This window comes from Protopterus annectens, chromosome 1.part1 (genome assembly GCF_019279795.1).
Source record: "Protopterus annectens isolate FY-2018-M chromosome 1.part1, PAN1.0, whole genome shotgun sequence".
Lineage (NCBI taxonomy): Eukaryota > Metazoa > Chordata > Ceratodontiformes > Protopteridae > Protopterus > Protopterus annectens.
In genome coordinates this window covers 420,574,417-420,602,194 of record NC_056726.1, presented here as the reverse complement: position 1 = coordinate 420,602,194, position 27,778 = coordinate 420,574,417, and the positions used below count along the sequence as shown (strand labels likewise).

The 27,778-nt window shown below is 40.7% G+C and overlaps 1 protein-coding gene across 4 annotated transcripts in view; it reads left to right on the top strand.

Annotated features, from left to right (window-relative positions):
• Positions 1-27,778, top strand: part of NHSL1 (NHS like 1) — an 829,440-nt gene that overhangs the window by 774,464 nt on the left and 27,198 nt on the right. For all 4 annotated transcript variants that reach the window (XM_044075526.1, XM_044075534.1, XM_044075551.1 and 1 more), the window contains one exon: positions 15,709-19,059. In XM_044075526.1, coding sequence (XP_043931461.1) covers positions 15,709-19,059 — 3,351 coding nt within the window. The remainder of the gene's footprint in view (positions 1-15,708; positions 19,060-27,778) is intronic.

Here is a 27,778-nt window from a genome sequence, read left to right as displayed (position 1 = left end):
AAATATGAGACAGAAAATTATTTACAGAGTTTAGCATTTTACAGAGATTACAAATTCAGAAATATTACTAATTCAAATATTTGTACATGTATACATTAAGTAAAGCAATAATTATTGGTGCTTAAATGACTACTATGGGCTGAAACTAAAACAAATTTTATATATATATATATATATATATATATATATATATATATATATATATATATATATATGATATATATGTGTGTGTGTGTGTATATTATTTTACTATGAAATTCTGTGTAATCCAAACATGCCAGCACCATGGTAACTACTTATTACTAAAGTTATTTTTCCTAGCTCTGAATGCTGTCATGGGAACAGACATGCTGACATGACCTTGTTTTCTTGGAAAGATGTTTCTTGCCCATAATGCATTGTGAGGGTGCAGTTGATGATATCACAGTACTTCAATCTGCATTATCAGATTACAAGATTACAGTCCCATTCACTTAGAATGGAAGAAGTGAGAAATGCTCTCAAGCTTGAAAACCCTTAGACCTGATCTCACGAAAACCTATAGTACAGTGCTTTTTTACTACCATAAATTATATAACATAGCGAGACAAAAAAAAAAAAACGAGATCTCTCCTTCCTCTCCGTTGCTTTTTCTGCCTCTACTATAAAAATGGGTTGTTTAACTATGCATGACAGCTTAGCAAAAAAAGCAAGATCTCCCTCGTTGCTTGCTTAATTTTCTCTCCTATAATTTAAACCCTATTTTAACAAAATGAGACAGTGTAAAAAAAAATATACTAATGGAAAAGTCCCGGCTCGGCGGGACCCTTCCATTATTCTTAACGGATGACCTTCGCACTGCCCTGGCCAGCGTGACGCGTTTGGGGGGATCATGGTATAATAAAAATGTTAGTGACTTTTTGTAATGATGTTTTCACGTGTTTCCTATAAGTGTTAAACCATTTGTGAAAAGTTCTTGAAAAAAGATATAGAATTAATTGAAAGAATTTAACCTTTTTAGAAAGTAATATTTTGTGAATTTCAGATCCTGTCTTCCTTCCCTAAATCAGCAAGATGCTATATTTATTAGCTTGTAAAGCTCAATTAATTAGAGAAGTTGTTGTCAGTAGTTATCAGGTTTATTCACCTTTAGACTATAAAAGTTTTAACAGGAAAGGGGAACTGCAGCTTTATATAACAGTCCAGAGCCAAAGAGTTGTAAATTTTGAACATGAAAAGCCGTATTATGTCATTGGGTGTGAAGTAACAAAAAGAGCTACACACTTGCTTTCTTTATTTAGCTTAGTAAAATACTTTCATATGTGATCGGCATTGTGATGCAATAGCAAGGAAGACAAATTCCTAGTGAAAGTGTTGTGAGACTTCATTCAACCCCAGCATGGTGTGTAATGAGGATGTTGACTGGGATGTAAATGCCACAGAGTGGGATAACCTGCTAAATTGCATTTTTTTTTAATATGTGAAAATATGAGGATTGTCCTGTAGGGATGAAAAACATTCTGTGTAAAGAAAATGTTGCATTTAGGAAATAGTTGATCTTTAAGGAATATTTCTTGGGCCTATTAAAGAAAAGACAGGCTTCGTCAGTCAAGCTTTTCACTGAAGATAGTGATAAATTAACTAAAATATTTGTTTCTAGAGGGAAGAACAAGCCTGTAAGGCATATGCATTGTTATGACAGTTTTTATCTTGTGAAGCTTATTACCTATTGTGAGCAAAGATATTTGCGTTAAAGTGCTGGACAGTGTTTGTGTGGGTGTCCAGCAGAAAGAGTTAACTCTGAGTGCTCATAACTTATGCCTTAATGCAGTCTTTTCTAAAGTATGTTTTTGGTGAGAAAACATAGCAGCACAAGACAGAGTCAAGTAAAGCATGTTGCTATTTTCTTAATTGCCAAAAAAAAGAAAAAGAAGTGCAGTACATCTTTGTAGAAAACACTTGTGGGAATCTTTGCCTTGATCCTGTCCCCAGTGCTTCTTCGGCAGGAGACTAAAGGCTGTCCACAGAAAACTGAACAAGTGAATTTAATACAGGAAACTATGGAAGAGTGTAATAGTACGCTGAATTCCGAAGAATATCCCACAGATGTGGAATTTTTTTGTTGTTGAATGCTCTGTCTGCTGTCAGTGAGACTACGTATGTACATACATACATACACACACACACACACACACACACACACACACACACACACACAGTGTGTGGAGGAAATGGTTAAATAGCTATATTAATGAATTTAGAATGGGAGATGAGTGCAGCATAATCCACTAACCAAGTACTTAAAAGGTCAAGTTTTATAGTTCATGAGACTAGACAACATACTTAATAGCGTGCAAAACAGAATCAAGGAAAGCCTAACTAAATCCTTGTTAGCTGTACTGAACCAAAATTTTAGAATGTGAATATGCCATTCACCAATGGTGAGGTGACATGCTGAAGTGGTACCATTTCACAAAGGGGGTCATATCAGACCCAAACCCTAACCAGTTTTTTTATGTAAAGTCTTGGAGAGAGTCACAATGGAGCTTATCCAAAATGAAACTGGGCCGCCTTCTTTTCATTATGGAAGAGGATTAGTTCGGTAAGGGACATTTGCTTTTCAGGTTTGTGAAAGTATGGTTTTGTTAAGGGAGATCTTGCCTTTTCAACCTTGCAACTTTATTAACTAGATTAAGCCCACTGGACACAAATTAATTTTTTCAGGGGAACAGGGGAGCACTTTTTGGTTACATTTCTTGCTCAGAATTACATAATAGACAAATGGAGGGCAAGGAATCAAACCCTGGCTGTTCTTTGAAAAGGTAACAGTTTCACTTGTGGAAGGACTGAGAGTACGTGCTGTTTTTCTTGACCTAGCCAAGACATTCAGAGCTGTTCCACTTGAGGGCAAAAACGACAAATAGACAGCACTGAATATCAATGTAAAACACTGTTTAAGCAACATGACAGAACATATTAGGGTGGGGTTACCAGTAGTATCCCACAGGGTTATGTAGTAGGACCATTTAATTTTGGACTTACTTTCTGGAAATAAAAGTGTAAAATGGGCACTAGATAATAGGGTATCTCAGTGTTTGTAAACTGGGTATAATAATACATCAGTTGAGATGAAGTTGTTTGTAGGAACTGCATACCTGGTTCAGTAATAAAAACTTCAAAATATATTCATACAGAGTCCTTAAAAGCAATGTAGTTGCCAAGTTTCAGATTTGCATTCATATATTTTAAAATAAGACCATTATCCCTCAACTCAAGTTGAGGCTTACCTACATAACAGAAAAGTTAAAAGTGTCACTCGGGCAAAAGAAGCAGCGAGCCTGTCCTACGTACATCGTAGCCCATTAGTGAAAATAGTTAAATTTCTTGAGCGTTGGTGTTTGTTACATCACTCCAGCTAACAGCCAGAGTGAGGTGCAAGTTAAAATTGAGGGGAGGGGTCTAACTTTCTCTGAAAGACACTGGGCAAGATGTAGACTGCAGTTTAGCTTCTTAGAGTGCACTTCTCAGTGTCACCAAGACAGATTCCATTACAACAGCAGTTATTTGACTTAGAAGAGCCTTGTCCACTTACATTATGATATTTTGATCAACAATCCTCTAGCTGTGGCCATACCTCCATAATCTGGTTCCCATGTTATCTTTCACACTGATACTTTAATGTCAAAAGTCTGACAGAAACTTTTTTTTCTGCAGCACCCATTCTCTTTTATGTTCCTTGGGCTTCAGTCTTAAGATCACCTTCTTTTCAACAATTTCATCAACTGGCTTACAACTTTGTAACATCACTCTTTACAGTGATAGCCATGTTGTTTGTAAATTTTAACCTGTATCACCACCATCAGGGCAGATTTCTTACTTGGTCTCTTGACTATCATAAACTGGTTGAAGAGTAAACACCTTGTCTTTAACTGAAGATAACTTAAAGCCATGGTATTTGCCACTAACATCAAATTGTACTTACCATAACCAGAGCGTGTGTGTGTGTGTGAATATCTATATCTAGCTGTATTTATAAATACAGCAATCATAGGTGACTCAGTAGCGAGGCACACTGATGTGCCACTCACTAGGTTAAATAATGAGAAGGTAACAGTCAGCTGTCTGTCAGGTGCCAGAATCCGACACATGCACTCAGGTCACTCCACAGCAAGTACAAGTATGACTCTGTCACTGTCCATGTGGATGTGAATGACCTGAGACGCACCTCCCTGAACTACATGAAAAGAGACATGGAGGAGCTCTCGAATTATGAGGCCCAGGTAGGTATGATCCTAGCCCTGAGCAGCATCCTACCGTCGCCCAGAATGATACTGCAGTGCAAGCAGAAAATGATTGACTTCAACAATTGGCTACATTTCTGGTGTCATTCTAAGGGGATCCAGTATCTGTCTGCTTGGGATGACATGATTGACAGACCTCGATGCTTTGCCAGAGATGGCCTGCATCTGTCACCCCTGAGTTTCTGGATACTGGCTAAGGCTCTTGCCACCCCTATAGTGTCTTTTTTAAGAGATGTTCCAAAGACCAAATTACCACCGTGTAACAGATATAAATAAATGCAATCTGAGGGTCATGCTGCTCAACACTAGAAGTCTAATTCTCAAGAGGCACTTGTTTGTAGCACTCCTTGAAAAAGAGAACATAGACATTTGTGCTGTAACAGAGACCTGGCTTAAAGCAGCAGAAAGCACCCCTGCGCTACCAGGCTATAACTCATTCCACACCTTTCGGACCCAGAACATGGACCAAAGCTCCAAAGGAGGTGGTGTCTCCATATTCATAAAGGATATGCACACCTCCAGACTAGTAGCCCAGCATAATGCATCTGAGATACCTCAGGTACAACTAATGGTGGGTAAGATGGCGATTCAGGTCGTAGCCTGCTATAGGTCCCCAACCATGTCCCAAGACTCTCACTCCATGTTCCTAAGCACCCTGGAAACTATTAGGGTCCAACTCAACACTGTCATACTAGATAACTTCAACTATCCCTCCATCAACTGGGAAAACTACTCATGCACCAGTACATTGGCCCAGTACTTCCTGGAATTCATCAATTCCAATGCCATGAACCAGCTCATTCTTACCCCCACTAGAGGAAGCAACATCCTTGACCTGATTATTACTAACATGGGTAACCATTGCTCTACACCAATAGTCAAGTCCTCCCTGGTTAGATCTGACAACAAACTAATCACCATGAAAATCCACATCTCACCCACACCTCCCGCAAAGGTAATCACCATGAAAAACTTCTCTAAAGCTGACTTTGGGCTTCTAAAAACAGAGGTGGCTAACTTCACAGCACCCATATCAAAGGAAAATAGATGCATGATTGCCTAATCATACACCGATGCACTGTACGAACACATACATAATTGCATGGAACTAGCCATACCCAACAGAACCAAGACGCTCTCCTCCAAAAAAAAGAAGCCCATCTGGTGGTCCCCAGCCATTAATAAACTCTACAACAGAAGGGAGAAACTGTTGGAGAAAAAGGTGAAGTCCCAAGATTGGAAAAACTCCCTTATTAGCCTCAACAAAAAGTTGAGATCTCTCATCAAAACCTCTAAAGCCAGCTATGAAGGTAGAAATGCGGCAGACACTTAAAACAACCACAGAGCCTTCTATAGCTATATCAAGAATCTCCATGGCAAAACCCAGGTTTGCTCTAAGTTACTTCACAATGGTACCTCCTATACTGAGCCAAGAGATATTGCCAACATACTGTCTGACAGATTCAGTGCCAACTTTACTCCTCCCCCCAAAGGACCAATCACAATACCTGAGGAATGCCAGGCACCAAGCATTACTGCAGCACAGGTTAAAGCTGCATTGTCCAAGGCCAAGAATACCAGCTTCCATGGAACCCGACAATATCCCTGGATGAGTTCTACATGAACTACAAAGTGAACTGGCACCACATCTGTGTGCCCTGTTCAGTTACAGCCTCACCTCAGGCTTTGTCCCTACTGAAATGCGCACTGCTACAGTCATCCCCCTCCATAAATGGGGGAATGAATACAGACCATGGGAATTATTGCCCCCTTAGCCTGACAAGTCTGATATGTAAGGCCATGTAGTGCATCATCATGGACCTAATTAACAAGAATATAGGGAATCTCCAAGCTCTAGATCCCATGCAATTTGGTTTTGTGAAACGTAGATCATGCCTGTTCAACCTGTTTGACTTCTTTGAGTTAGTCACCAGAGCTGTGGTTGAGGGCAAGGCAGTTCATACTGCCTACCTCGAATTGGCCAAGGCCTTTGATACTATTCCCCACTCAGAAATTATTGATAAACTCACCAAAGTAGGCATCAACTCCTATATCACTAGGTGGGTTGCAAATTGGCTCACAGATAGAACCCACAGTGTGAAAGTTGCGGACTCCAAGTTAGACTGCCAACCAGTCACAAGTGGAGTCCCACAGGGATTGGTCCTGGGTCATCTTCTGTTTGGCATCTACTTCTCAGAAGTCCAGGCCAACACGGAGGAACTTTGGCTGACCAAGTTCGCAGACAACTGCAAGCTGGGAGCCATTATTAACTCCCCAAGTGATGTAGACATTCTACAGAAAGGCCTCACTGAGAACAATGACTGGTGTCAAAACCATGGCCTTAAGCTTAATGCCAAAAAATGTTTCATCATCCCCTTTGGGAAGAACTCAGTTCCAACTAATTACCACATCAATGGGATCCCACTGAACACTTAAGGTGTTATAAGAGATCTGGGGACACATGTTGACAGCAACCTCTCCTTCGAACACTACATTGCAGCCCATCTCATTACCAAGGGCTTTGCATCCAGTAAGAAAGAGGTCATCATCTCTCTACTCTTCCCTCATTAAGCCAGTCATAAAAGTATAATGCCCCATTTGGCATGTACCTCAGTAGAGACATGCAACAGCTGGAAAGGCCACAAAAGTACCTCACGAAGAGGATCCTATGCCTTAAACACGTTCTACATGAACAGACTCAAAAAACTCCAGCTATTCTCTGTCTCATATCATCTACTAAGAGGAGATCTCTGCTTGACTTACAAAGCTATGTCTGACCCAGCTCTGTTAGAAATGCTACATCCAAAGAAATCCCAATCCTTCCACACCACATGCTCCAGAGACCTCAACCTCATTACCGCAATCGAAAGAACATGCTGGAGGGACAGGTTCATAACCCAGAGATTGCCCATGTTCTGGAATAGATTTCCCATACATGACAAGCAGAGTACCTCAGTGGCCCTCTTCAATAGAAATCTTGATGAGTGGATGCGATATAGAAATGTCACCCCAGTGACTTTAATTGACAGAGGCACTGGGAACTAACGTCGGGTGGCACGATGCCGGGGCACTTCTATGGGCTAGGCTTGTAAAGGCTCCAGGGCCATTAGCCTAGTACACACCTATGAACCTATATAATGTGTGTGTGTGTGTGTGTGTGTGTGTGTGTGTGTGTGTATATATATATATATATATATATATATATATATATATATATATATATATATATATATATATATATACACACACACACACATATATATATATATATATATATATATATATATATATATATATATATATATATATATATATATATATATGTATATACGCACACACACACACACATGTACAGTGGATATAAAAATTTACACACCCCCTTCACAAAGTATTAGTTTAAAGGTGTGCACACTTATGCAGCCAGCTTATTGTACATTTTTTATTTTTTATATTTTTTCCCCTAACAAATTTGTTTGTTTTTCAATTGAATTGTACAGGTTATAGGTCACAATATTGTGGTCTCATTTTTTATATCACAAAAACTTGGCATTTTAACATGGATGTGTAAACTTTTTATATCCACTGTATATAATACACACACACACACACACGCACACACACACACACACACACACACACACACACACACACACACACACACACACACACACACACACACACACACATTTTTTTTAACTGTCCACAGGATTTACCCAGTGGCACCCACACTTTTCTGCACACTTGTGATTCATTTGTTAATCATTTGGGGGTGAAAGTCATGCTAAATGGACAGGGAGAGAGGCCTGTGACCTATTCATTCCCTGACTTGTGAGCCCATTGAGGCATAAGGGAGCAGGTCAGCCTATTGATTGTGTGAACTACCTCGAGACCTAACTTTCCCTCCTGTCAGCAACTTACAAGCAAGCAATTATGCCCAACAGGGTACGTCTTACTGTGTAAATAACACCCATTCCAGAGGTGTTATGAGGCCTGATGCTGCCGGCAGGAAAAGCTGCTCACTTTGTCTAGGGCTACCATAGCTTATGCCAAATTATTTCTGGACATCCCACCTAAAAAAAAAACAAAGTGAAGTGCTCATGCAAGAAGGGACACTGGGCCTGTAATGGCCTACTGAATGTGTCCCAAGCACCTTCCAAGCTCAAGGGCTTTGGGTCTGGTGAAGTGCATTAACAGTCCCCATCCTGGAGGCCTGCCTGGACAGAAGCCTCTAGAGATACCCCTGCAGAGGCTGCCATGATGTCAGAAAAAAAAAAACATATCCTCCCAAGCCAAAATTCTACAGATGCTGAATAGTGTGGAAACAGCACTGCAGTCATATGGTTCTGACATCCATATCCTGACAACTAAATGTTAAGGCAGTATACACTCAGTGGTGTTAATGAGGATGCCTCTAGCTCCCATATTAACATTGTCATTGGCCATCTACAACTGTATGCTTTGAAGGCAGCCACTACCTCTGTAAGCAGGTCCATGATGCACAAAATCTCAGGCATTCACCCTCTTGCCCCAGCCAGACCTAGGTGTCCCTCCAACCCTTCCCCACCGAGGCCCACTCTCAGGACCTCATGAGACTGATCCAGGACCTCATGTATTTTTTAAGAACATGCAGTCTTTCACAGATCAACCATCTACACCAGATGCCCTCAACCAAAAAAAGGAAGACAAGAAAGTAACCCTCCTGAAGATTCTGACTCTTCACACCCAGAAATTGTTTTACCCCTTGAAATGAATGGACTGGGTTATGCTGACCGGTTGGGTGTTCTGTTTTTCCTGCATGTCTGATACTGAGTGCATACTGTCCTCTGCATTCCCACCAATAGACTTCTAATTTGGAGACACCCTCAATAGAATGAACTGATTCTTCAAGTAAGAAGCTAGATATTGCTGGAATGCTCTCTGAAGAGATATAGGAACTATACATTCCAACGGTTATTGAAGGTTGGAGGATGCGTTCACCAGTGCATCTTTGCAGCAGGATTCACAGAAGCCTTTTTCTGTAGAGTTGGAAATGTCCTGCTCCGAGTCTCCAGTAATGGAATATGTATCCCTAGCAACTACAAAACACTTCAGATACTCTTATATCTGCTTAGTTCAACACCTTAGCTGCCAGCACCATGTTGAGTTTACTAAATACAAAGTTAACTTTTCGCTATTCTGAGTAAAGAAAATCTCACAATTTCTTTCCCCTGTAGGCAGGTTAGCACTTACATCTGCCTCTAAAAATACTAAAAACCACAGTTAGTAATGTGTGCTGATTCATCACACTAACCTTTCAAAAAGAATACTAGTGCAGGGTACTAATAAAAGCCAAATGGCTTCCAGTTACCCAAAGAGCTAATTTTTTTGTTGTTTGCCTTTAAGTAACTAAGTGAGACACTTTCCCTTTCTTTACAAGCAGACTGACCCACTGTTTGTCAGTCTTTAACGTTTAACCACTTTAATGTTCCACTCCCCTGGCTTCTTAACCCAGAACAAGATTTCACTGTGATGACCATAGCTTTTCTGTTTTTGGGGATCCCTCCATGTACACATCAAAGAAATGAACTCTTACCCAAAGATCAGATACTGCCTAAAGAAGTTTCTATTCAAAGATGCATCTTGCAAAGGCTTTCTAAACACCGATGTGTCCTATTAAAAAACTGCAAAATAATCTAATTCTGTAGCATTATAACTGTCTTCACTGTTTCATATGGTGGTTCTGGTCTACCTCTCCTACTTTGTCCTGCTATCTGCCTTATACTCACAAATACCCTCCTCATACCTCATTATACCCTTATACCCCTCTATCCCAGTTCTCTCCTTTCCTTCCGACCTCCAATCCATACACTGTACAATACTGTGGTAACAAACTTGTACAATGTTCAGCCTGTTCTCTCTACAAGGTCTTAACAAACCATGTATAAAGTAAGTGTATGGTGAGTTTTGCATTCAGACAAATGTTTCTAAACCTTGTGTTGTAGCCTGTTGTAAGATGGCAATGCTTATTCAACTGAATATCCAAAATAAGTATTTTAAAACTTTTGTTATAATTAACTGTAACAGAAAATTTTGTATCCTACACCAATGTTGAAAGTGGTGCACCAAGATCAATGCTTTACCCTGGTTAAGAAATTTAAAATGAAATAAAATAAAACAATCCAGTAAAAATTAATTGAAAGACTCTTATGACTTCTTAAGGCATACAGGTTACCCTCTCCTCCTTCCAACAAACTCTAATACATGTCAGAGATGCAGTTACACAGCCAAACTGGAGGTAGAGCTCTCTCAACCCAAGACTGGCACAGTCAGTCAGGAGGAAAAGGTAACCACCCACACCACAAATCCAGTCTCACACAGACCTATTGCATCTGCATACCCAACACATAAACACACAAAAACATACTCGGAGGCTCTAAATAAAAATCTGCCTAAACTGCAAGGACCTCCTAATCAGATATCCAAGCAACAGCCACCCCTCAATACCCACAAATCACATATCTCACAAAATCAGTGTACCTCACAGTCACAGCCCATAAGGCCAAACAACACACCAAATACACTTGTTATAGGGGACTCTATTGTCCGGCACACTGACGTCCCACTCACCAGACTGAACAAGGAGAAGGTCACTGTAAGCTGCCTGTCGGGTGCCAGGATCCACCACATAACGCAAGCACTCAGGTCACTCCAAAGCAAGTACAAGTATGACTCTGTCATTGTCCATGCTGGTGTGAATGACCTGAGACGTACCTCCCTGGACTACATGAAAAGAGACATAGAGGAGCTCTCTGACCATGTAGCCCAGGCTGGTATGTCCCTGACCTTGAGTAGCATCTTGCCCTCACCAAGAATGATGCCACAGTATAAAGACAAAATGATCAGTTTCAACAATTGGCTAAAGTATTGGTGTCATTCAAAGGGGATCCAGTGTCTGTCAGCCTGGGATGACATGCTCAACAAGCCACGTTGCTTCGCTAGGGATGGCTTGCACCTGTCACCCTTAGGCTTTCGTATACTGGCCAAGGCTCTTGCCACCCCCCTAGTGCCTTTTTTAGGCAAGGCTCAAAGGACAAACCCACCTCCATAGACAACCCAAAGATAAAAAAACTAAAGGTAATGTTACTCAATGCCAGAAGTCTAAACTTCAAGATGCACGCACTCGAGACTCTCCTTAGTATGGAGAAAATTGATGTCTGTGCAGTAACAGAAACCTCATTCAAGGCTCCTGAGAGCAACCCAGCACTACCAGGTTATAACTCATACCATGCGTTTCGGCCCCAAAACTTGGACTGAAGCACAAAAGGAGGGGGAGTATCTATATTCATCAAAGATACCTACACCTCCAGGTTAGTGGCACTGCACGAAGCATCGGAAACCATCCATGTGCAACTAACAGCAGGCAAAACTGCCTTTCAGTTTGTAGCCTGCTACAGAACACCCTCCCTATTACAGGAACCCCACTTGGCATTCCTGAGAACACTGGAGAATATGAAGATCTCTCCAAACACTATGTTATTGGGTGACTTCAACTACCCAAACATTGACTGGGAAAACTACTCAAGCCCAAACACCCTCGCCCAACGGTTCCTTGAATTTATAAACTCTAATGCAATGGAACAACTGGTCACCACTCCCACAAGAGGAACAACATATTGGACCTGGTCATCACCAACATGGGGACTCTATGTTCTACACCAGAGGTAAACCCCTCATTGGTAAGATCAGACCATAAACAAATTTCCCTGGACATCCATATCCCGTCCCAACCCCCAGCCAAGGAAATCACTGTAAAGAATTTCTCCAAAGCCAACTTTGCACTTCTCAAGACTGAGGTGGAATCCTTTAAAGGCCCTGGGCCAGAGGATAATACAGCCCAATCCGCAGAATCCTTTACAAATGCATTCTATTAGCACCTGCAGGAATGCATGGATCATGCTATCCCAAATAAAACCAAGACTCACTCCTCCAAAAACAGAAGACTGGTCTGGTGGACCCCAGCCATAAGTAAGCTATACAACAGGAGGAGGAAGCTACTACATGACAGAGCAAAATCCCAAAAAGGGGAAGGCATCTCTGATCAGTATTAGCAAGAAACTTCGATCCCTCATTAAATCATCAAAGGCCAGTTTCAAAAGAAAAAATGCCCTAGACACTAAAGATAAACACAAGGCCTTCTTTAGTTATGTCAGAAACATGGGCAGAAACTCCCAGATATGCTCTGAATTGTTGCATAATGGTACAAAATATACCCAACCTACAGACATAGCCAACATCCTGGCAGACAGATTCAGCGCAAACTTCTCCCCCCCTTCCCCCCCAAAGGAGCAAACACCTATCCCAACTGAATGTAACCTCCCTGACATCACAGATGCTCAGGTGAAAGCTGCCCTCTCCAAAGCAAAAAACACAGCATCTATGGGACCGGACGGTGTCCCAGGCTGTGTCTTACACGAGCTCCAAGAAGAACTAAACCCTCACATTGTCACTGTTCAAACTTAGCCTTACTACAGGATATGTACCCAAAGAATGGCGTACAGCTACAGTGGTCCCACTCCACAAAGGTGGTGCCACAACGGACCCCAGAAACTATCACCTCATAAGCCTGACTAGTCTGGTCTGTAAAGCTATGGAGCGTATTATCATGGAACTCATAAACAAAGACATTGCGAGCCTCCAGACACTGGACCCTACCCAATTCGGCTTTGTTAAGGGCAGATCTTGCCTCTTAAACCTAGTTGATTTCTTTGAAACAGTTACCAAAGCCATAGATGAGGGCAAGGTAGTCCACACAGCCTACCTGGACCTCGCAAAAGCCTTCGACACAATACCCCACTCGGGCATCATAAATAAGCTTACCAGCTTAAATATCAACCCCTATATCACAAGATGGGTTGCAAACTGGCTCAGAGATAGAACCCACATGGTCAGAATCGCAGGTGCCATGTCCGAATCCAAACCAGTTACAAGTGGCATCCCACAGGGCTCAGTTCTGGGACCTCTCTTGTTTGGTATATACTTCTCTGAGGTTCAGGCTAACACGGGGGTATTATGGCTGACAAAGTTCGCAGATGACTGCAAACTGGGGGCCATAATCGAATCTCCAGCTGACATAAGCATCCTCCAAAAGGGTCTCACAGAGACGGATGCTTGGTGCCAGAGCCACGGCCTCATGCTAAATGCTAAAAAGTGCATAGTCATCCCCTTTGGGAAAAACAAGGTGCCCACAAATTACCACATAGGTGGTAATCCATTAAGTACGGCAGAAATAATTAGAGATTTGGGGACCAACGTAGATAGTAATCTCTCCTTTGATATTCACGTTGCCAAAGTGGTTAGAAAGACCTTCTATATAGCCCACCTTATCACGAAAGGGTTTGCATCTAGATCAGGAGAGGTCATTGTGCCCCTCTACTCATCACTCATCAGGCCCATAATTGAATACAATGCCCCTTTTGGGATGTACCTTACTCGACACCTGCAGCAACTGGAGAGACCCCAAAAGTACCACACCAAGAGGATCATGGGCTACAAACAGATGTCCTATGCAGCTCGACTAAAGAAACTCCAGCTCTACACAGTTGCTTACCGCCTACTCAGAGGCTATCTATGCCTGACGTACAAAGCCATGTCAAACCCAGAATTAATGGACATGCTCCACCTCAAAAAATCCAAGTCCCTTAAAGCTACACGCTCCAGGGACCTAAACCTCAGCACAAAAATAAATAGGACATGCTGGAGGGACAGATTCATTTCCCAAAGGCTCCCCTCACTCTGGAATAGAATCCCAATTCAATAGGACATGCTGGAGGGACAGATTCATTTCCCAAAGGCTCCCCTCACTCTGGAATAGAATCCCAATTCATGTTAGACATAGCCCCTCGCTGACCCTCTTCAAGCAAAATTTGGACGCGTGGATGGGAAATCGCAAATTCACCCCTGGGATCTCTCCTGTGTCCCTGCTAGACAGAGCCACAGTAAACTAATCTTAAAAGGGTACCTTCTGTGACCTACTTTACAGAGGCACAGTAGGCTAATCTAATAGGGAGGCGGAAGTCAAATACACTCTGGCTAGGCTTATAAATGCCCTTGGGCAGATAGCCTAGTATCTACCTATGAACTTAAGCATTGGTTAGTAAGGGCCAAAGAATTTTGATGATCTGAACAGCCCTTTGTTTCATTTGTACAAGTCAAACCGGGTAGATCTGTCTGTAATTAAATACTAAATGACTAGCAAAACCTGGGGGTGGAGAGTGACAGTTCATTCTCCCAGGTCCGAAGCCACCACAGCAGCTTTTTTTATGACTATGTAAGCTGAGACTATCTACCTCTAGATGGAATTCAGTGAACACCTACTGCAGACAACACAAGTAGGGCAGGGGGCTTCAGCGAACACCTTCTGCAGACACCACAAGCAGGACAGGGGGCTTCAGCAAATACCTTTTCCAGACACCAAAAGCAGGACAGGCTTTGCTACAGCCATCCTTGCAAGATGTGCTATGATTTCCTTCTCTGGATGGTGGCAGCTGCTGCTTTAGTAGCCTTCCCATGGATAAGAAGTCACAGTGCATCAGTGACTTCTGCGAGGAATATAGTGCAGTTGTGTGAGTGTACTTGTTATAATCATAGCCATTCGAATCAGGTCAGGTCAGTCCTAAAGTTTAGGCTGCCAACCCTCCTTCCTTTTTACTTTAGACATCTTCCTGCAGTGAACTGCTGTGGATAAGGAATCGTACTGCCGCAGTGATACTGTTTTAACTTCAATTATCGTAAGTTCACTTTTACAGCTGTGCTTTTCATACTCATAGCTCATTGCAAGAAATTCTTTTGAAGATGTGTCTTTCTGGTAAGTTCCTATTTAGGAACCATTTTTCCTGAATTTTGCTTTTAAACTTTTTATTTTCTTCCAGAAGTTTAGGTGTGCTGGAACTCAGCCTGCGTAAAACAATGGAGTGGTGCAGCCAGTATTTGTGAACCACAGCTTTTGGCAATTTTCTCTCAAAGTAACTAAAAGAGCTGTGGATTTGTAGTTCCAGGTTACTTTAAACCAAGATTTTTAAGAAGTTAGATGAAAAGACAAAAGTCAATATTTTAAGAGGTACTTACTTAGAGAAAGAATTATAAAAAGTATAACTAATGTTTTTTGTTTTCAGCTTTTTCCTGCTGCTTGAAGGCATAAGTCCATTGTTCATAATCTGTGCCTTCCCATTAATGTGGTACACTTTACCTGATGGATTTTGTACATTTTAAAGAGATTTTGCAGTGTGATGGTTTATGCTGTTCTGCTGTTTAGTTTACAGCTTTAAATAATAATAATTTAGTCTGAAAGACTTAATAAGTTGTTGTAATCAGAAAAGGGGGAGAAAAAGCAGTTGCAATGAAGAAACTTATGTTTACTCACTTTATTTCTGTTCTTTCTTTTTTGTCACAGGGTCAGAGCAAGGAGACTTCCGTGGACATTCCATGTACCTCCCTGGCCAGTACTCTACACTAGGGAGGTTGGAAAATACACACTCAACTTTGAGGCGATCCTTTACTCGGGATTCCAGCTGTCAAACAGATGAAATTAAAATTGTACCACCTTCAGTAAGGAGAATCAGGGCACAGAAGGGTCATGGCATTGCTGCCCAGATGTCACAGTTGTCTAATTCATCTGGAAATATGTCCACTTTAAGTGACACTGCGGGTGTGCTGTTTGCACCACGGGTCATTGGAGACCTACGTTTTCACAGCCTGCCTAGGACAGGAGCACGAGTTTCCCTACAGCCATTGGAACGGTCACACAGTGTTGTGAGCAGGTCAGAAGACTTGGCCAATACATTGCCACGTCCAATAAATAAAATCCAAGTGGACCACAGTGTGGTACATTTAAGAAACAATCCCCGGACAAATACACTTCCGAGACCAAAATCCCAGGAAGTAAAAAGTTGCCAGGGGGATAAAGTATCAAGTCCTGCATGTGTTGTTTCTCCACATGCTTCTTATTCAACTATTGTAATACCCAATGCTACATTATCCACTTCTTCTGAAGTAATTGTCATTCAGACTTCACAGGGTCCAAAACATGCAGACTGTAGGCCAGGAGGTACATCGTCGTACTCAAAGGTTAAACCAGCAGATGATTCTGGTGCAGCCATACACATAAATTTGAAAGATGATCATCATTCTTCCAGTGGGAATTCAAGTGGGAGCAACTCTGCTCGCAACTCACAAGCTTCTGACACTAATCCGTGCATGACAGTAACTTCACCGTCTCTCTGTGACTCTGCTGTCTCTCTTAATGCTGGAGCTAATACTGAAATGGAATCTCAGAACTCCACACTTGATCGCAGAAATGGTAGCCGCTTCCCAGCTCATGTCCAGGAGAATAACTACCAAGAGTGTACCAGTTACTCTGATGATGTAAGGGAATGTAAAAATATGAGTGACACAGAGCAGTGGGTTTATCAGCGCTCTAGAAGTGGTGAGAATTCTCCACAAAAGACTCCATCAGAAACTTCAGGTTATTCCACTCCAGTTAATAGTGTGTACTGTAGTTTAGATAGATCCTCAACAAAGACAGACACAAGTTCACTCTATTCTGTGGATAACGATGGCTACTATACTTCTATGCATGTGGACTCTGGTCTTAAGTCAGAAAGAGAGCAGAGTTCAGCATGGTGTGGAACAAAACATAGTGCAGTCAGTGTATCTGAAGAAAGTCAGTCCAGTAAAGATGACCAGTTGAGCTACAGTGACAGGTCACTCAAACGTAATATTTCCCTGAAGAAAAGCAAGAAGCCACCTCTGCCACCTACAAGGACAGATTCATTGAGAAGAAATTCCAAGAAGTCTTCATCTAACAGGCAGGTCCTGAATGAAACACTCATAGCAACCCTTCAGCAGTCTCTCCAATTGGATCTCAACTGCAAAAATAGTACTTCACCTTCTCCATCTCCCAGTAGCGATTATGATGATCTTTGGGTGGGACGTTCCCGAAGCCAGAGTAGCATTAGTGCAAGCAGCAGTGGGATGTCTGTTACTGCTCCTAATGTGTACTCAATTTGTGCAGTAACCCCCTCGCAGAGTGAAGCCAGCAGTGACAGGACTGAGTATGCTGAACGATGGGGGTATTATGCGGATGATACAGGAAGAGCAGATGATCAGCTGAAGTCATCAGAAGCTTACCCAGCATGCATCAGTGCTGTGCATTGTGATTATAGCATTGAAAATCTAAATAATGAAGAAAGACCTTCTATACCGCAAGTGCCCATTAAGTTTGTAAAACCAAAGATCGCTTCACCAGACAAATCAAACAGAGTAACCTCTCCATCTAGTGGTTATTCAAGTCAGTCAAATACCCCTACTGCATCAACACCAGTGACTGTGCTGTTACAGTCATTGTCTCCAGGAAGTGGAAAGCCCAAACCAAAAGTGCCTGAAAGAAAATCTTCCTTGCTGTCATCTGCATCTGTTTCCTCATCATCAACATCACTTTCATCAGCTACTTCAGATTCACAACCAGCAGTGAAGAAGTCCTGTACCTCTCCTATTTCAACACCTCCATTGACTCCCCCTCCACCAGTAGATTCTGTACCCCTGCCCCCTGAGCCAACCACTCCCACATTCCCACCTCCACCACCAGAAGACATTATGGATTCCTCTTTTATAGATGATATTCCTGATACAGATAGTGAGTCACCATTGCCACCACTTCCACCACCTCCTCCACTGCTTCCTATACTCTCCATTCTACCTCACACTCCCAGCCCCCTGGAACTACGAAGTAAACAAGCTCGGAATTCTTCAAACAGTTGTAATGTTATGTCCCTAGACACTGTAGACAAGGCACCATTTAATCAACAGAGCCCTTCTAAGTCCACCATGCCACTCATAACTACTGAAACACTTCAGATGGTACAGCTGAGGTCTGTAAAGAGAACCGAAAGAGCAGAAGTGGGAAAAAACAGTGATGGCACATGCAAATCATCATACTGCAGACAATCAGAGTCTTCTACCCCAGCATTATTTCTGATATCCAGGGACAAGAAACAACCTTCAGGTCCACCCACAGCAGTAATTTCACCTACAACAGAAAACAACCATGAGGTCAACAGTTGTGTGCTTGAAGAACCAGCAACCAAGAATCAGGACATGTTTTCAGATCCTGACAAGAGGCTGAATGGAGGAAATTCAGGCAGAAGTCCCAAAACTACATTGTTGGGAGCAAAACCTAAGTTAGAATCTCAGGCTGTAATTCACGGTCAGGACTGTCACTTCAGCCAAAATATTCAGTTGCCTCAGGAAAAATGTACTTCTCCAGATAAAACATGTCCAGTCTCGCCAAGCAAGAAGCCACCCCCTGTTTCTAAGAAGCCCGCTTTGTCTCTCATTATTCCTCTTCCACAGCCAGAGGCAGCAGCAGATGAGAAGAAACAGCATGAGGATGCAAATGTAAGAAGCACACTTTCTCCAGTCTCTGAAAACTCAGTCACTGGACATTCAAAAGTAGAAAAGGGTTGTAATGAAACCCTAAACACAAATGAAATGAGCCCTGATAGATCCACACCTGTTCCTGTATCTCCATTAGCCAGACTGTTTCCAGATGTTGATTCCATTGTTTCCATAGTACAGTCACCATTAAGGAAAGATGAGGAAAGCATAGAGCAGGAGAGGCAGGCCTCAGCCTCTGAACCAGCTTCTCCTTCTGATCACAATGGAGATGAAACCACTACAGAGAACACTAGCTCATACAAAGAAGACGAAGATGAAGAAGAAGAAGAAGAAGAAACCGATGAAAATGGTATGCTTTAGCTTGTAGCAATGGATTAACATGGATGTAGAATATGTTTATTATTTAACTATTTTTTTAATTGATAAATGAAATGTGGGCTGGACTAGCTACCCTTTTTCTTCCATGATCCAGTGTATTCTACAGTAAAACAAACCAAGCATGTAGACAGCCAAATTAATACACAGGAAGAATACAAACAGATGAGGGAAGAACCATGGGTACACTTTTAGCACACTTTATCAACAGATTAGTTGGTTACATATGCTAGGTGAATTTGCGAAAGTAAGCAAAGTCTTTGAAGAAGATAAACAGTTGTTGCATTACAAGATGATGAACAAGAGAAGGTATCAATAGCAAAATGAATTGGCTGAACTGTTAAAGCAGATGAAAGTTTAGATAAGATTACAGGTTACGTGAAGCCAGTTAGCTGTAGTGGGACTAAATAAAGCATTAGATGTTCAGAAGGAACCTGGTTGTATACTGGTCTGTTTATACTGATTTATTAGGCATAATGTGGTGTTTAGGGCCTTTACCACTCATTTTAGACATATGTGGGCTACGATGATGCAGCAGTTAGTGTTGTCACCTCACAGCAAGAGGTTCTCCAGTTTGATTCTCGGCTGGAGCACTTTCTGTGTGGAGTCTGCATGTCCTCCCCATGGTCGAGTGACATTAAAGATGTGCAGGTAGGTGTGCATGAATGGGTTTGCCTTTTTTGAAAGTTGGGTGTCAGGCTGGCAACTCGGCACCATAATTAAATCCACTGCCAATCATTAGCGGACCGGAGTTCCGCTGTGGCGACACTTAACCGGGAAAAGCTGAAAGACAAGACCACTCATTTTAGACATACATGGCTGAGTATATCGACAGATATTTGAGTTGCATTACTGTCTAGCAGCCAGGATTTAGGTTTTGAGCTGTTAAGCTGCTTCATATAGTCCAGAGTTTGATTCCCATCAATCTCTAGTTGCCTACTCTGTGACTAAACAAGTTGCTAAACCAGGTAGTGCTCCCAGGTTATGTCTGAAAAAGGGTCATGAGGATCAGTACCCTACCCCAATTAACAAACACCAATAAGTAAATGGATGTCATTTCCAACTCTTACTGACCTTGGAGAGGTATTTAGTTTCCTGCGGTATAAAAACACCTTTACTAAATTATCCCTTGTGACATAGGCAAACCTAAATTTATATAAAAGTAATCAAGCCATATTTACAAACATTGTACATCACATATATTGTAATATATCATGTAATCAAAGTAACATTACATAAAGTATGCAATTCCTTTCTTCTCTTAAACCTCATTCCTCCTCCAAAACATTTTCTGCATGTATTTTTCTCATAATTTCCATTTTTTTCTGTTTGCTCCTACCCTTTTCTAAAGATCCTTTTTCTTGTTCTTGTGTCTCTGTTACAATATTCACTACTTCAAGTATAGTTGGTTTAGATTTTGATTTCTGTCTTCTAGTGAATGCTTTTTGTAGCCACCAGAATTAAACTTAACAAGGCCTTACTATGTCCAGGCAATTCAGATCCTGTACCCCATGTAAAAAAAAAATCATTCCTTAGTTACACTCATTTGCTCACCGTGTTCTGTAGAGAATTTTTAATGTTTGCCAACTCATTATACTCCCAAAACATGTTCCCAGTTACTTCTTTCTTCCCATCACAACTCCAAAATTTGCTGTATACTGGAGGAAAAATTCTTTGGAGTATGATTGGGGTATACAAGTATCTATGCAAGAGCTTCCAGGCAAAAATCCAAAATCTTCTAGATTTTGCTCCATATTTGAGAACCACACATATGTCCTCCCATTGTTTTTTTTTTTTTTTTTGTGAATTGCATGTCTAATTTCTCTTCCCAATCTTTTCTGACCTCCTTTGAATGATTCCTATGGTTGTCTTGCAATATTTTATTGTTAAAACCACAAAAAATACCGCTAGCTACTCCGGTAAATGCTTCGTTGCAGGTATAAAATAACAATCCAGTATGAAGAAAGAGTTTACAAGAACGGAGCAATAGCAGGCAAACACAGGCAGGAAGATCCTTTAAAAGTTTATTCAGCACCGGTTGCACAAGCAGATAAGCGCTTTCACTGTTACAGCTTCTTCAGATCTATACAAAAAGTGCTCCATAATTGAAGACTTTTAAATACTAATTCAAAAATCCTGGCACTAATCACTTACAAGTATCAATCAACCTTCTTAAAAGGGAGATGTCACATACAATTGCTGTAGCAATGTTAAAAGCAGCACGAAAATCACAGTTAACTTAATAAATATATATATATATATAAAATGCACCTAAATATAGCTAAAAACATATGTACATGTATAAATGTATGTATAGGCATGTATATATATAGTTATATGCTATACAAACATATAAAGCATAAAATTATGCATATTTAAAATATCAATTTAAAAAATATATGTCCCTTTGTAACTAAACTCATCTAATGTGGTGGTGCTTCCTCAACTTGGGCTTAATAGAAGCCCTCTCATTGAGTCCTCGGCCTCTATCAGCCCTTAGCCGAATAATCCAGTCATTTTCTCTGTCTTCTGTGTGATTTCTGATATCACCACCTCGTACACTTGGTATTATTACCTCAAGAGCTCTAAACAAAAAATGATGACTAATACCGAATTGCATGACATGCTTGGCCAGAGCATTATGTTCTGAGTGTTTCTTTATATGATAAAGGTGTTCACGTATCCTATCTTTAAATACTCTGTTGGTTTTTCCAACATAAAAGGAAGAACACACCTGGCACACGGCTAAATACACTATATTAGCCGTCATGCAGTCAGCTCTTGCTGATAACTTAAATTCTCTCACCAGATCAGGATGGATAAAACACATATTGGTGTCAATATGTGAACAATAATTACATTGTCCACATGGTCTAGTAAATTCATCACCATGGGTCACATAACTGTTTTTAGGATAACACAATAGCCTTTTCAAATTCCTTTTATTCTTATATAAAAAGCATGGTTTGTCTCCAACTATATTCTTGATGTCATCATCCACTTGTAAAACTGACCAATTTTTACTCATGATATTTTTAATTTCCTGATTATCAGTGGTATAAAAAGCTGGGATCTTAACATGATTAGGACTTTCTAATTTCTCTAGATATTCACTGGATACTGGGGGTCCAAAATATGGTGCTGCTACAGAGTCTCGTAGTCTAATAACTGTCTCAAGTTGTTCACTTATTTCAAAATCTCTGTATCCCCTATCAGCTAAATTGAGCCTCAGATTATCTAACTCATTTATAAAACCATTATCTGAGGGATTTAATCCAGAGGCTCTCATAGCTTGACCTTTCACAATATTCCTAAAAACAAATGCAGGATGCATACTAGATCTCATTAGTAATGTATTAAAATAGCATGGTTTACGATAGACACCAGTATTAAACAAACCACTGGTTAACCTTTCTATATATATATCTAGAAAATCTATTCTCTGTTTTGAGCTGTTCTTGGAGAATTTCAAAAATTCTGTCAAGTTGTTCATTTTATGATGTAATAAATCTAAACCATGCTCAGTTCCCTTCCATAAGATAAAAAGGTCATCGACAAATCATCGATAAAAGACAACACCATCTCTAAACTCATCAACTAAAAACAGTGTTGTCTATTCCCACTGTGCCAAAAACATATTAGCATAACTATTGGCACAGGGTGTTCCTATGGCAACACCATCCTGTTGTTTAAAGAATTTATCTTGTAACATAAACAAATTATTCTCCAAGACTAATTCAAGAAAATGTGCTATAAGCTCTATCTGCACCTCTAAATATGTACTATGTTAAATCAATGGATGAGTTGTTGAGTGATATTTATTATGTGCAGATCTCTAAAGCACACGTAGTAGATATCATACAGCGTGTTCATGGTACATTATTAGATATTTTCAAGAGTGACATCATTGTGAAAAATGTTTTTGAGTTTTTGGTTATCAGGGATCCACTTATTCCGCAGATTCACGGCCTGCCAAAGATACATAAGAATATGTCTGACCCACCCATGAGGCCGATAGTGGCAGGTAGCGGATGGGTAACAGAGCACCTGTCCGTTTATGTAGAGAAACATCTGAGACCAATTTTGAATGAGAATATATATGTACTAAGAGACTCTAAACAATTTCTGATTGACCTCTATGAGAATTTACACAATTTTACTGATACAGATGGGCTGACATTGGTTACATTTGATGTCCAGTCACTTTTCACTGTCATCCCGAATGAATTGGGAGTACAATATATTTCAGAATATCTGAAGGAACATAGTACATATTTAGAGGTGCAGATAGAGCTTATAGCACATTTTCTTGAATTAGTCTTGGAGAATAATTTGTTTATGTTCCAAGATAAATTCTTTAAACAACAGGATGGTGTTGCCATGGGAACACCCTGTGCCAATAGTTATGCTAATATGTTTTTGGCACAGTGGGAATTGACAACACTGTTTTTAGTTGATGAGTTTAGAGATGGTGTTGTCTTTTATCGACAATTTGTCGACCTTTTTATCTTATGGAAGGGAACTGAGCATGGTTTAGATTTATTACATCATAAAATGAACAACTTGACAGAATTTTTGAAGTTCTCCAAGAACAGCTCAAAACAGAGAATAGATTTTCTAGATATATATATATATATATATAGAAAGGTTAACCAGTGGTTTGTTTAATACTGGTGTCTATTGTAAACCATGCTATTTTAATATATTACTAATGAGATCTAGTATGCATCCTGCATTTGTTTTTAGGAATATTGTGAAAGGTCAAGCTATGAGAGCCTCTAGATTAAATCCCTCAGATAATGGTTTTATAAATGAGTTAGATAATCTGAGGCTCAATTTAGCTGATAGGGGATACAGAGATTTTGAAATAAGTGAACAACTTGAGACAGTTATTAGACTACGAGACTCTGTAGCAGCACCATATTTTGGACCCCCAGTATCCAGTGAATATCTAGAGAAATTAGAAAGTCCTAATCATGTTAAGATCCCAGCTTTTTATACCACTGATAATCAGGAAATTAAAAATATCATGAGTAAATATTGGTCAATTTTACAAGTAGATGATGACATCAAGAATATAGTTGGAGACAAACCATGCTTTTTATATAAGAATAAAAGGAATTTGAAAAGGCTACTGTGTTATCCTAAAAACAGTTATGTGACCCATGGCGATGAATTTACTAGACCATGTGGACAATGTAATTATTGTTCACATATTGACACTAATATGTGTTTTATCCATCCTGATCTGGTGAGAGAATTTAAGTTATCAGCAAGAGCTGACTGCATGACGGCTAATATAGTGTATTTAGCCATGTGCCAGGTGTGTTCTTCCTTTTATGTTGGATAAACCAACAGAGTATTTAAAGATAGGATATGTGAACACCTTTATCATATAAAGAAACACTCAGAACATAATGCTCTGGCCAAGCATGTCATGCAATTCGGTATTAGTCATCATTTTTTGATTAGAGCTCTTGAGGTAATAATACCAAGTGTACGAGGTGGTGATATCAGAAATCACACAGAAGACAGAGAAAATGACTGGATTATTCGGCTAAGGGCTGATAGAGGCCGAGGACTCAATGAGAGGGCTTCTATTAAGCCCAAGTTGAGGAAGCGTCGCCACATTAGATGAGTTTAGTTACAAAGGGACATATATTTTTTAAATTGATATTTTAAATATGCATAATTTTATGCTTTATATGTTTGTATAGCATATAACTATATATATATACATGCCTATACATACATTTATACACGTACATATGTTTTTAGCTATATTTAGGTGCATTTTATATATATATATATATATATATATATATATATATATATATATATATATATATTTATTAAGTTAACTGTGATTTTCTATGCTTCTTATAACATTGCTACAGCAATTGTATGTGACATCCCCCTTTTAAGAAGGTTGATTGATACTTGTAAGTGATTGGTGCTAGGATTTTTGAATTAGTATTTAAAAGTCTTCAATTATGGAGCACTTTTTGTATAGATCTGAAGAAGCTGTAACAGTGAAAGCGCTTATCTGCTTGTGCAACCGGTGCTGAATAAACTTTTAAAGGATCTTCCTGCCTGTGTTTGCCTGCTATTGCTCCGTTCTTGTAAACTCTTTCTTCATATTGCAATATTTTATGTTGTTGTTTGTCTTTCAGCTTTTCCCGGTTAGGGGGTCGCCACAGCGGAACTCCAGTCCGCTAATGATTGGTAGTTGATTTTTACGTGCCGAGTTACCAGCCCTGACGCACAACCTTCAACAAAGGTACGCCCATTCAAGCACGTCTCCACACAGAAGACGCACTAGCTGAGAATCGAACCGGACAGCGTCTTACTGTGAGGCGACAATGCTACCACAGCACCACCACCGCGGGTCTTGCAATATTTTATACCCCCTACTAATTATCCCTTTTCTAACAGCAGCTTCTCTTCTTGATTCACTTAAAAACTCAACCAATGCAGGTCTTTCATTTAAGATTCCCGTGTCCCTTTCTCTGTATTTAGATATCAGTCCCTGATATAGAAGGCAGTCACTAGCCTGCAATCCAGATGTCTTCTCGGCATCTTATACGTTCATAGGTGTTTACTAGGCTAATGACCACACAAGCCTTTTTAAGCCTAGCCATGCATCCCAAATCTCTGATGAATTCCGATACTCTTGATAAGTGTAAGCATGGGCCTGGGAGATGAACCATTTACAGGTTACCTGTTTGCATCAGAGACATAGGTGCCAAACCATGGATGAATTTCTGTTTTCCCATCCATTTGTCCAAGTTGCCCTTCTGTAACCTATCCTTTTCTAATTATTTGTTCCAGACAGGGTTGCCAGATTGGGACCAAAAAAAAAAAAAGGCCTTTCATGCAGTTCCGTATTACAGAAGTAGCTCCACTTTGTGATTGTTTCATTAGTTCATATGCCGGTATTCAAGCCAATCAAAATATCCCACAGCAGAGCCTCTTCTGTTCAGTGCAGAACAGCCCGCTGTTTCACATTGAACAGAAGTGGCTTCGCTTTGTGATTTATGACTGGCCTGGCATGAGAGCCATTCATAAATCGCAAAGCGGAGGCTGTTTTGCCGGGATTTTAACCGGCAGTGCAGGACTCGGGATTGGGCAACGAATCCCATGACAAAATTTCAGCCCCCTCTTGTCTATTCTCTGGACCCTAGTTGCAGTCATCCCTATTGACAGAATCTCCTTTCTCCATCCCCTTGATGTCTTACCTCGTAGTATGTTTTCTGCTACTTTATGAATATAATGTTCTGTATGACTGCTATTCTCCTTAAGGATCTGAATTCAAAAATCCCATCCTTTCCTTATTTCTTGAATTACCCCCCTGTTTTATCTTTATCCCTTTCCACTTTGAATTGTAGCTCTCTGCTTTTGTTATATTTAAGAGCCCTAACTGCACATCTCTAAAATATCCCTTCAAATCAGGTATAGGCAAGTGCTTCCAGATTCTCAGTTTTTGTATTATCTTTTGTTTAATTTCAGCCCACATATCTTTAGCTGCCATAATCAAATCCTTTTTAATCCATAGTCCTAAATACATCATTGTATCAAGTCCCTTAAATATGGGTATTGCTGGATCATGTGTGGGTACATAGATTATATCTATAGCCTTTGATCTGAAGTAGTTTACTTCATTTGATCTGAAGTAGTTTTCTTCATTTGGTCTTCAACCCGTGGGTCTTCAGATACATATCAGATCCATCACGGCCACATTTTCCAGCTATGGCTCCGATCTCCACGCTCATCCCCTTACCCGTAATGCCCCATCTCCCTTCAGATCTCGTTTGCCGCCCGAGAGTAAGCAGCGTGGTCCAAGGTCCATTGCAGTTTACAACATAAAAAAGTGCTAATTTTTGATACCTTTCTAGCTATCCTTTTTGTTTCTGACCTTTTCTGTACCTTCACGTGTTAATCATAGTTGTTTTCTGGTAGGCTTTTCTATCTTCCTCCCCTCTTTTCTTTCTCGTGATAGTGTGTGTCTGTGTGTGTTGCTTGAACAGGCTAAGGCATGGTGGACGCCCCAAAGCCTGGGTTCAAGAGATGCACAGAGTGTGGCCTTAAGCTTTCCCTGGTAGATGGCCACACTCTGTGTGTGGTTTGTTTGGGGTGGCTCACCTCCAGTCCCCCTGTCCTATTTGCACTGGGTTTAACCCCAGAGCTCCTAAGGACAGGCGGGATAAACTTATTGTGAAGTGCCTGTTGCCCTCTACTGCTGGGATGGACGTCCCACCTTCTCCTTCCAAGAAAGCAGTGGCTGCTGTTTCATCTTCCCCTTACTTGGCCTCTTGGACTCACCGCCTTGCCAAGAGGCCCGGGGAGGGGAATAGGTCAAGAAGGACTGGCCTCGCAACCACTCCTCTGACCACTCATTGGAGGCCGGCCCCGCTGAAGACTAAGCCTGTTTCCAGGCCTGTTTCACCTCAGCTCAGGTCCCCAAGGTTCTCCCCTAAGCCCGAGGTTATCATTAGCCAGTGACCCTCTAGGCCTTCTCCCCATTGGCTCTCCTGGCCCACTTCGGTGCATTCTCCCACTCCACCCGGAGCCTTTCGGAAGCAGAAATGGAGAAGATGATGCAGAGATTTATCTGCACTCAAATCCAGATGGGGGTCTTGCCAGTGCCTTTTCCACTGGAGTGGGCACCTTCCAACCAGTTTTCAGACATATTA